The 12457-nt window shown below is 34.5% G+C and overlaps 1 protein-coding gene across 1 annotated transcript in view; it reads right to left on the reverse strand.

Moving 5' to 3' along the window:
- Positions 1–2370: 2370 nt before the first annotated feature.
- LOC144579806 (G patch domain-containing protein 2-like) overlaps positions 2371–12457 on the reverse strand; it is a 38536-nt gene continuing 28449 nt past the window's right edge. The window contains exons 5-7 of the mRNA XM_078353502.1: positions 12136–12318; positions 11573–11651; positions 2371–11444 (exon numbers count right to left, since the gene is read on the reverse strand). Of these exons, the coding sequence (XP_078209628.1) occupies positions 11644–11651; positions 12136–12318 (191 nt within the window). The 3' untranslated portion in view covers positions 2371–11444; positions 11573–11643. The remainder of the gene's footprint in view (positions 11445–11572; positions 11652–12135; positions 12319–12457) is intronic.

Consider the following 12457-nt stretch of genomic DNA (forward strand, 5'->3'; position numbering starts at 1 on the left):
AAGACTGTCCCTTCCATTCTCCAACATAGATATAAATTTAGGTGATGAGTCAGGCTGCAGGGGCAAGGGTGGTGGTCAAAAGAAGTTGCTACATAATCCTGGTCCCTGATGTGGGGTCTTTGCTGGTGGCTTCCACCTCCCTGGCGTCTGACATAATCCCAGTGCCCAGGCCATGTCACCAATGTGCCCACTTTATGCCTTGATTCTCACCTGAGTAATGAGGGAAACTGAATAGGTAAGATGGTACCACAGCCCATTAGTGAAAGTACATGTCAGTCATTGACATTCAGGTTATCATGTCTCCAGGAAATTCCAGGCCCAAGCCTTGCTGTTCCCATGGTTACTAATACACATGGTATGGTGGTTGATTTCTGCATCCCTCACCCTATCATCTGTATTAGATAATATTCCTCTTGCTATCACTTCCCAATCCCGTCACCTTTTTCTATTTCTTTCCTAACCCCTTAAACCTGCAGGCCACAGTGTGCGATGTCCCCCTCTGAGTGTCGATATGTTCTCAGTGTTGAACACCCACTTATGAGTGAGCATACGCAGTGTTGTGTCTTGTTTGCTGAGAATCATTGTTTCCAGTTTTATCCTTATCCCTGCAAAAAACATGAACTCATTCTTTTTGACGGTTGCATAGTATTCCATGGTATATATGTGTAACATTGTCTTTATCTAGTCTATCACTAATGGGCATTTGGGTTAGTGTCCAGTTTCTGCTCTTGTAAACACGGCTACAATGAACATATAGCTGTGTCTTTATAATAAAATGATTTATAAACCTTTGGGTATATATCCAGTAATGGTATTGTTAGATCAAATTGTGTTTCTATATTTGGATCCTTGACGAATTGCCACACTGTCTTCTTCAGTGGTGGAAATAATATACACTCCCACCGACAATGTAAAGCCTTTCCTATGTCTCCATATCTTCTCCAGCATCTCTTGTCTTTTGATTTTTGTAATTATCGACATTCTAAGGGAGGTGAGGTGGTATCTCAATATGGTTTTGATTTGCATTTCTCCAATGACCAATAATGATGAGTTATTTTAATATGTTTCTTGACTGCATAAATGTTTTCTTTTGAAAAGTGTGTGAATATATTTTTGGTCCACTTTTTTTATGCGGCTGATTTCTTTTATCTTGTGAATTTGTTTAAGTCCTCTGTAGATTCTAAATATATGTTTCTTGTCAGATGGGTAGATTGCAAAAACATTTTCACATTTTCCTTGCTTCCAGGTCACACTATTGATGTTTTCTTTTGCTGTGCAGAAGCTCCTGTGTTTAATTGGGTCTCATTTGTCTATTTGTTGCCATTGCTCTTTGTGTTTGAGCATAAAGTTCTTGACCATGCGTATGTACTGCATGGTATTTCCTAGGTTTTTATGGCTAAAAACACAATTAGGCAAGACATCAAGTTTCTCAGTCAAATGTAGTATATACTTATTTATTCATCTGACAAATAATATAAAATACTTTCGTGAATTTTTTATAAGTATTTTTGTGAATTGAAAAATTAATTTAAGGATATATATGAGATAAAATGAGATGAAATCTAAGTAATAAACATTTAGTTTTTAAAGAACAATTTCTAGATTGAATACTTCAAAATTGATTGAAATATAAAACACACCTCAGAAAAACCAAGTAGACACCATTAAATGTTACTACACAGACACAAGTAACTTAAAGGTAAGCACTCCTGCAAGTTCAGAATTGTATGGACCTGTGATATTTCAATGGTAAACTGTCTATGATCAAATATGAGATCTAAATATGAAGTTCTAAGAGAAGATTAATGGGACAAGTCATTACTCCTTTGGTATGCAAAAACAAAACAAAAACAAAAACACAAACACAAAAACATCATCAAATTGACCCTATTAAGTCCTGGTCAGTGCTTCAGGTACTTGGGATTCAACAACATAAATTTTACAAGTTTTATTGGTTTAAAACATACATAAATACCTGTTGGCATCTTTGGATTCTCAGAATCCCCTTTCCTGGATGTCAGTCAACAAAATATCTGGTTGGCATTCTCTAACTACAGTCAAGAAAATTCCTATCTATATGATTCCATTATTAACTTTCAGTTCTTCAAACTGACCTTCAGTTGGAAGACTTGCAGGTGACTTCCATATAGAAAGTGCTTGTTAACTATTATTTGGAAGTGTTAGCCCATCAATGATTTTGAACTTTTCTGATACTACATATATGACATATCTGAAGGGAAATAGAAAATTGAATTTTATAGACCATCAGAATAATTGTATCAGCAACAAGAAAGGCAGAAAAACAGAGTAGAAGCTTCCTAGAAGGTAAAATGTTTGCAGCATTTGTTTCCCTGATTTTGGTTTTTTAAAAATAATAAAAATGGGGAGTCTAACAATGTCGTCACCATTTTAAGAGACACTACAAAAAGGTGTTGCGTCTTCATTTGTGAAGTCAAATGGTTACCAATCAGCAGCCTTAATTTTGAAAGAGCATTTTAAAACATATTTCAAAGGTTTCTTAGGGTATAAAAGAGAAGAAAAGTTTTTAAATGATAATCATAATCTAAGTATTTTTAGAAAACCTCACATTTGCAAATCAAGAGATTCATTAAAAATTCTATAATTATAAATATATCTCAAAAACAAAAATTAAATCTGAAACAAATCATTTCTTTTTTAATAAAGGAATGACTTAAGAATTGGTATGCAAATACTAAAGTGAGAAAAATAAAAAGCAGAAAGCATGGTATTTCATGCATTTTTAAAAATGTAATAAAAAGGCTAGTTGTACTGCATAATATTTAAGTTGCCATGAAAACAGAAGAGTAAACTGGTAACCTCTGCAGCAAAGTTCGCATATATTAAATATCAGGACATACATTATAATGAAATCTAAAGGGAACGTCCAATATACTATATAAATAATTAGCATCTGCAAACTTTCTTTAAAAAAATTATTCAGAAGTTACGAAGAAACAATAAATGTTTGAGGTGATGGATGTCCTAATTAATCTGATTTATTACATATTGCATATGTGTTTCAAAATATCACATTACCCCACAAATACTGTCCCAATTAAAAAAACATAAAGGCAAAAAAAAAAAAATCAGAATCATTAGTAGTAAAGCTGTACCTGGTAAACAAAAGTGACTTTTTTGCCATTCCCAGACCGACCCATAGTGACATTTAAAAGCCTGGGAAATCTGATCGGGAATCAGGAGAGATGACTAAAACCTATCCCAACTTCTTGAATGAACAGGTATGAATAATGTACACCCTTGCTCCTTTCCCCAACTGTTATAAGGGCAATAAGAAGAATGGCACTAGATTTGCTAAAAATTTCAGCCTGCAAATCATATTCTCTCCAATCAACTTCATGTTCTATAATTCTCTAACACTTACCCTGCTTAATTTTCTCCATGTCCATTTTTATCTCCTTATTCTCCTCCCAACCTCTGGCAGGTTTACTTTCGTTCATCAAAATGTAAGCTCCAAAGAGATCCTATCTAACTTGTTCATCATTAACACCCGAGGCCCAGCAGTATCTGATACTGGCATTACCTGGTATCAAAAGTCTTTGTTAAACGAGTGGATGCCATGCAAGAGTTGATCAGAATATCAAGTACCATAAAAATGTAAGGGTTTAGTCTCATCCATGGATCCTACCTACTGTGGAACAGGCATGGATCTTAGTCTCTTGATATAGTCTTAACTTGTAATTACCTAATGTACTCTCCATACTACTGCCCATGTAACCTTTTAAAAAGCAAATCTGGTAATTTTTAACACCTTGGAGATTACATGGGTTCACATGCATTCCCATGGACCATAACGTCCATAAGTATCTAAACCCTGCCCACATTTTCAGCACAACCCTCCCTGCTACTACATATCACTCCACACAAGCATATCTTATACCTCAGTAACACTGGATTCACAGTTTCCTGAATATTCCATGCTGTTTCAAAGTTAATCATTGACCATGCCTTTCTGTCTGTCAATTTCCTTCCCCAATCAGTTAGTAAGCTCTAACTCATTCTACAAGTCCCAGCTAAAAACATCATCCTCCTTTAAGAGATTTTCCCAGAGCTTTGCTAAGTTACCTGAGAAAGGAGGGGAAAGGAATGTAAGAAATACATAGGATATCATCACACCTGAACTAAAATAGCAATGTGACAGCTATGAGGCACACTGTAAAACAGGTTGGAGAGATGATGAGGGTCCATAGAGGGCAGGCAGGGAGAAGACAGAGCAAGCAAGCAGACCAGAAGCTGCTAGAACTAGATCGGCAAGAAGGTACTGTAGACTACCTGAGAAAATATAAAAAGGGAAGATAGGATGAAAATGAGGACTGGGTTCCAGTGATTCATCTGATAGAAGCAGTAAAACATTTCATTATCATTTTTATTACGGCACACATCTTGATTGTGCTTGCCATTCGAGATACAAAGAGTGCCTGTGAGTATTTCAAAAATAATTCACTTTGTAACCAGGCATTTCATAACCAGGAAATGAAGACTGCTTAAGGATGAAAATTTATTTATATTTATTAATATTAGCAACATGACAGAAATATGAAAAACTTTCAAATTGTATTAATTTTGGCTTGTCAAAGGAAGAACATGTAATAAACTAAGTTGTAGACATTAATGAATATTATAGATATGTTAATAAGATTAAATTAATGAAAAAATATATATGAAAATATCACATAGAAAAGTGTCTGGCACATAGTAAGCATCATCATGTCTGTTATAATTACTAAATTACTAACATTCACTTTGCAAGGTTCCAGATTTCCAAAGTATCACAAACCCAAATGACAATGACATCTATAAAGTCAAGCCAGTTCAAAGACTAAGCTATCACAGAAGCAAGAACCAGTATTTTAAATATATGAAAAATAGATATTGTCAATTTTGGTAACACTGAAACACCAAGATTGAACACCAGTTTATACAATTTTTCCTAAAGGGTTTCTAAGGCTAAATATGGAGAATAAAATGAACATTGAAATACTGCTGACTGAATAAATATACTCTATCTGTACTATTTAAGTTTGTAAATATCTGCTCTTTTAATAAAGCATAATAAAAGAATACCAAAATAGATACCATTTAATAGAACTGAATGAAAAATTATTCAAATCATATTTTAAAATAATTACAGATATTAAATTTCTATGATATAGAATACATGGTTGTAAATGATATCAAAATGGAGAATTTTTTTTTTGAGGAGTCTCACTCTGTCACCCAGGCTGGAGTGCAGTGGCATGATCTCAGCTCACTGCAACCTCCACCACTCAAATTCAAGCGATTCTCCTCCCTCAGCCCCCCGAGTAGCTGGGATTATAGGCACATGTCACCATGCTTGGCTAATGTTTGTATTTTTAGTAGAGATGGGGTTTCACCATGTTGGCCAGGCTGGTCTCAAACTCCTGACCTTAGGTGATCTGTCTGCCTCAGCCTCCCAAAGTGCTGTGATTATAGGTGTTAGCCACCATGTCCTAGACCAAAATAGGGAATTTTTAAATAAAAGAGACAGTATCAAAATGTATTTTGTAAAAGAAATATTTATTATAATTCTATTAAGTTGTACTTTTCTAAGATACAGAATCAATTTATCTCAAAATAAGTTATTTAAAAAAGTGTCAGTTTCTGGCTGGGCATGGTGGCTGACACCTGTAATCCTAGATTATACATGATATATATTTAAAATATAATAACAGTTCAAAAACACATTCTTCTTGTATTCTCCAAAGTACCCCAAAGTTCCTTAAGGATATAAACATATATCAGTGCATAGGGCTTAAAATAAAGCATTTTGCTAGTAAATTCCACTTAAAAATTGTTAGATAATTAGTCACGGTCAAATTACAGTTGAGGACATAGGCTGTGTGCATTTTTAAAAATCATTTTAGAGTTGCTTTCCATGATAAAAGTTTTCCTTTCTCTTAGACTATGAAGTTCCCTTATGTAAATTAACTTCATTTTAAATGGCCCTTCTGGCTGAGTGTGGTGGCTCAAACCTGTAATCTCAGCATTTTAGGAGGCTGGGGCCAGTAGATCATCTGAGGTCAGGAGTTTGAGATCACCCTGGCCAACATGGTGAAATCCCATCTCTACTAAAAATACAAAAATTAGTTGGGTGTGGTAGTGGGTGCCTGTAGTCCCAGCTACTGGGGAGGCTGTGGCAAAAGAATCACTTGACCTTGGGAGGCAGAGGTTGCAGTGAGCCGAGATTGTGCCACTACACTCCAGCCTGGGGAACTGAGCAAGATTCTGTCTCAAAAAAAAGAAAAAACAAAATTAAATGGCCCTACTGTTGTAAAAGGCTATAAAGAAGACTAGATATTCCTACTCTAGTTTCCTAAGAAACAATAAAAGTTGAGCAAGACATACAGAGTAAATCATTACAGTATGATTATCATTAACAAAATGCCACTCATATAATCCTGATTTTCTATGACTTCACAGAAAAAAATACACACAATATTCTTTTTCTCCTATAGAATGAAGTGACTCAAGATTCTGAAAAAATGCAAATCATGTGTTCAGGGTTTTTGTACAGTGAATGTAAACAGAATGCCTATTTGTACAGCATGAGCTAATGTCAACATTTGTTTCATATTTTTGAGCTTGATAAACATACATAAATAAGAAGTCAATTAAGTCAGATTCATTTTCTTTGGCAGAGTAACCGTCAATACCAGCACCAATGTATTCTTATTCCAACCATACAGAAAAGTAGACTGAGGTAATTCTAACACTTTTAAATAAATTCCTATAACTCTGACATAAAATTTCCATGTAATATCATGTTGTCATCCAACAATGTATTTTAAGCTGAGTCATTTATTTCCTGATCTTTGAGAAGACTGCACAATTTGAATGCTAATTTTTAGTAGACCAATGTAACACCTGTTGAAAGACCATTAATTCAAATCAAAAAAGAATTTTAAAAAGCTCTGACCTACAAAAAACACTGACTTTTTAGGATACACAGGAATAGGATATATCTTAGCTAACTAAAATGTGATGCTTACATAAGGTTACTTGCATGCGCTTTATAGGTACTATATACCAAAACAGATTCTGCCATCATTACTCTGAGAAATATTATTCTGAATTAAGCTTAATGAACAAATTATGAAAATAGAAGAGATTTGGGCTGAATATCCCTTGAAATTAATTATCATTTGCTTCATTCTCCTAAAAGTAGGGAATAAGAGATGCTAGTTAGCTGAGTTTTAACAAATTGGTACTTTACTAGGATAGTAATTCCTCTCAGCATAAAAATCTCAGGACTGTGTCTGCATGCATATGAGCATAATTAATTTTAAAAATCAGGTAGATCAAGTAGATCAGGACCCTAATCTCCTGAACAGTATAGGTTCAGGAATACCTATTAGACCTTCTCCCCGCATCATTTAAGTTATTCATTTGTAGCTATTCATTGTAGAAATGAATAGTTTAAATGATGGGGGGAGAAGGTCTATGCAGTCTGTGATCAGGATAAGAGTTTAGAGAAGTTTCCCAGTTTGCAGTTAAGTTTTAAGATTTAGTGGAGTGGCTGTCGATCTAAAATTTATTTGCAACTATGAGTCACCGATCATATTAAAGACAGAGGCCAGCTCAAATATAAATAAGGTATAAAAGAAACACAAAAGAATGCCATATAAAGTACTTTACATATTAAATGTAAAGGCAAATTATGTATAAAATATGAACAGGCCAGTAACACCTGTAATCCCAACACTTAGGGAGGCTGAGGAGGGAGGATCGCTTGAGCCCAGGAGTTTGAGACCAGCTTCAACAACATGGCAAAACCCATCTCTACTAAAAATATAAAAATTAGCCAGACATGTTTGCAAATGGCTGTAGACCCTGCTACTAGGGAGGCCGAAGTAGGAGCATCACTTGAGCTTGGGAGGTCGAGGCTGCAGTGAGCCTTGATTGTGCCACTGCACTCCAGCCTGGGTGACAGAGTGAGACCTGTCTCAAAAAAAAAAAAGAAAAAAGAAAAACCAGAAAAGTTTAAGGTCCAAAATTCTACACTTTGACTCATGATACAAATGTTCTCTAAGTCCCAGCTATAGTGTTTAATATATCTAACAATTGTAACTATCATTTATTTAATATATATTATGCACCAGAGATAGTGCTGGGCCCATATTATGTATACATAATCTCATTTTAAAAACCTGATGACACTTATGCAAAAGTAAGCATTGTCAGTGTTTAAAAAAAGGAAGGAAGGAGGTTCAAAATGTAACTACAACTAAAAAGAAGAACCAGAGTGTGGATTCACAAAGATCTGACTTCAAAATCTATCAATTTTCTACAATACCACTTTGCTCTCTATAAAACTAAATAGAGTCAATCTCCTTCCCATTGTGGATTCCATATTTGCAAATATGCCTACTTGGTAAAATTTATTTGTAACCCCAAAATTAATACTCATCATTTCTGACTTTTGTAGTCATTCAGTGACATGTGCAGAGCAGTGAAAAATGTGACATGAGTTACCTGATACACATGTGCATTCCGAACTGAGGTTAACGAGGTGACTTTCTTCCTAATTGTGTAAGCTATCATACTGTAAACACGTGTCATTTTTGTGATCTAAATGAGTACCAGATTGTGTTTGTATTTCTGTGATTTTTGTGAGTGATTATTCTGTTTTAAGTAGCCCCAAGAAGAGTGCTGAGAAGTGCTGTCTACTGCTTCTAAGTGCAAGAAGACTGAGATGTGCCTTATAGAGAAAACACTTAATAGATAATCTTTGTTCAGAAATAAGTTACAGTGCTATCGGCCATGAGTTCAATGTTAACACGTCAACAATATATACTAAATGTCTTTAAACACAAACATACACAAGACAAGGTTATCTACTGATCAGCTGGTGAAAATCTTATGACCAAAGGCTCACAGGAACCTAACCCTGTCTTTCCCTTAGGAGCCATGATTCAGTATTCTCGAATTCAGTGTTAACAGCAAAATGGGAAAGAGTGAGAATCAACTGTAATACAATGGAAAATTTCCCCCCAAAAAATGTTTAGATTGATATTTCAGTAAAAGATTCTCCTGTCATTTCCTTCAAAGATATGACATCATTATAGTTGTGCAGTCATCACTCATTTGCTTAAGAAATATTTTGTTGGCATTCTGTTTAATGGGTTGCAACTCCATGTGTTTGACTTTGCTCAGAAAATTAATCTCTCTTAAAAGCAATCTGGCTTTCCAGTGTGAAAGTCTAAGGCAATTAAATTTCACTTCTTACTACCAGATGTCATGAGTACTGTGTAAAGATGACTGTTTTGTGAGATTATGATTTTTAAAACTAGATATTACAGTTATATGTAATATAAATAACATAAGCAACAACAAAACTTAGCAAAGGAAATCAGAGAAATATCAGCACAAATTGGAACTCTTACCTTTCTTGCCCAAGTCAGAGATTTTATTGAAAAAAAAAAAAAAAATTACAGTATTTAAAAATCCAAACAAGGACAATTCAGAGTTGAAAGAAAGAAAACCCGAAGGAGTCTACTGTCTTCAGTAAAATTTTAAATACAAAAAACGTAGACCAGAAAAACAGTTTATGGCGTAATGCACTAGTTCCATGATAAACACACATATATAGTATATCTCCATCAAGTGGAAACTTAATCACCTTTTCACAATTTAGAGAGGGAAGGCAGCTTTTAGTATGGTTAAGCCATGTATCATCAATACCATGAAGCTAGCCTATCAGTTGTAATAGCTTCTATAAAATACCACAGTGAGATTGCAATAAGCCTAGAAAATGGGCTACAAATCCCAGCTTTGCTCAAGCAAGCAGTGAACCAAAAATAAAAATAGGTAAAACTGAACCAAGAACTAGATAGCATTCATCGAGATTCATGATTGATAAGGCAAAGTTCACAGGCTAAGGTTGTAAAGTGACTTATTCAGATCTAAAAGACAATCATACAAAATAAAACAAAAGCATTTATGTAATTCAGAAAAAAACATGAATTTTCACTCCAAAGACATAGCACAGAAAAGCTTACTGACAATTGCCAACACCACACTATTGTACCTTTAAATATGCAAAGGTAAAGAGACTCAAAGTTGCATTTTATCATTCTTAATCTCTCCATATTAGACAAGCAGTCTAACAGGAGATGTCAAACATTCCTGCTTCATGCATTTGCTGAAATAGTCCAGACTTTAAAAACTTTAGGTAAAGGCAATGGCAACTTAAAGTTTCTTTTCTAATCATATTTAAGTTAAATGCTGAATTAACAATTAATCCATACAATAATATAAAAATACACATATTAAATCACATTGTTTTTCATTATTGAAGCTTAATAAAAATATCATTTTAATATAACCATTTTGAAGAACTCAAATGGTCTGAACTTATTATAGTGTCTAAATTACACCATCAATAGAAACATTACATTTCCCCCCCACTTGGTGAAAATGAGCTCATGTAAGTATTTCTGACACTCACAGTGACACATATAGTCTGTCATTCTAAAGATGTACAAGTAGCTCTCCCTTTTAAACATGATGATGTGATTCAGAATCACACAGTATTTGTTAAAAATACCAGCTTTCATATGTTTCATTAAGCTCTAAACCAAAAGAATAATTTTGATGTGTTTCAGGTATCAGACAAAGCAGATAGTTTAAAAGGTAAATGATTCTATTAGTGCAGACTAGTTATCACTGTGGCTAATTTAGAAAGAGGATGATTTTTGCAGCACAATGAAAACTACACTATAAAATACAATGAGTTTGCAATACAGAGCAGATTACCCAAGTAGAAAGTAAGCTGAACAGAATACAAACTCCAGCAAAGATTATCAACCTTACCTACTATTCATCATAGCCCTTCTTAAAATACCCTGAGTAAAATGCAAATATTTTAAATAATGCTGGTTATATAAGACTTCTCTAAAAATGAACCATAAATGTCAATGCATCACGATTTTTATTTACAACAGTCAGATATGAAAAATTAATTCTTAATCAGTCACACTATAAACATTAAGGAATACCTGTTAGATTGGGAAGTTTTAAATTTCTAGCTTTGTCAGCATTTTGGCAAAGCAAGTATACATAAATAGATTCAATGTAAAAAAAATCATAAAAGAGAAAAATATATAAAATGTACAGTAGTTTCTATCCACCCTGGGCCAACCTAATGCCTAGAAAGCCTCCCCAGTCAGGTTTACTTCTGACTAAAAAAAAGAATACCAGTCCTCCAGCAAAAACAGCCCCATCTTTTCATCAAAGAGGCTCTCACTTCAGTGATTATTCCTCTAGGGAAGAGGACAGGAGCCAGGTTCCCTCGAATGTCATTCCCCGGATGTTCAAAACGTCACTAATTTATTAGCATTAGAAGATTTGGTTTATAGGGGAATCTCACTGGTCCAGTTTGTAGCCTACAAAAAAATGGATTATTTTTAAGTATAACATTAGAACATGAATAAAGGATAAGGATGTGGCTTTTTATTCCATAGAAATGAAAACATTTCCAAACATGACAATTACACAAAAAAAGTATGCCTACCATTGAGTTGGAGTCCCTCCAGATTTTTTAATATTCTTTGAAGACATTCCATGAAGGCAACTGAGTCTAGCTTAGAAACCTGGAAAATCAAAGTACTCAATTTAGAAGATTCTATGATCGCTGGAGCATAGAAGATGATCTATCAATAGAGAATGAAAGTAAGTTGGTGGTGGCGGTGAATGCCATGAATATTACTGGGGAAAATGCAAAACTCACACTTGAAAAAAATTGAAGCAATGCCTTGTGAAGTACTAATGCAGTCAGCACTTAACTATCCAGTGTTTGAACACTAGAGTAATAAATATCCAGGCCCTTTCTTGTGTTCCAATTCACATTCCTATCATTTCAACATTTTCTCCATGAGCCTAGCAAGAAAGCAAGTCAATTTTTCTACTAATTTGGAAGCATGATAAATGTAGTAGCTGGATTAGCGACCAATATGTTTCTTTCCAGCATCTTGTGTTTATATTCTCTAATTTCCACTCTATCTTATCCTCTTTAAATGAATATTCCTAGATTGACCTTAAACCCATTGTATCTACCCAGGAGCCAGAGTTACTGACCTCTTCTGCTTGGATGCGATATAAGGGGAAAAGAACCAGTTAAGATACTTTCAAAGACAGGATCTGGTAAATTTTTGTCAAGCTCAGTAGGATCTTCCTTTTCCCACCAGGGCACAACTCCAGTGATACCACATGCTCCACCTGATTCCTTTTTGTAGAACCAGTCACTCTGTTCATCATCACCTGTGCAAATACAAGAAACCCCCACCACCAAAGATTCAGTTTTATCATTCAGTTACACAATTAGTGCTGTCAGGTAGTAAAAAATACAAGATGGCAGTTAAATTTGAAATTAAGATCAATGACTAAATTTTACTATAAA

This window comes from Callithrix jacchus, chromosome 16 (genome assembly GCF_049354715.1).
Source record: "Callithrix jacchus isolate 240 chromosome 16, calJac240_pri, whole genome shotgun sequence".
NCBI classification, from domain to species: Eukaryota; Metazoa; Chordata; class Mammalia; order Primates; family Cebidae; genus Callithrix; species Callithrix jacchus.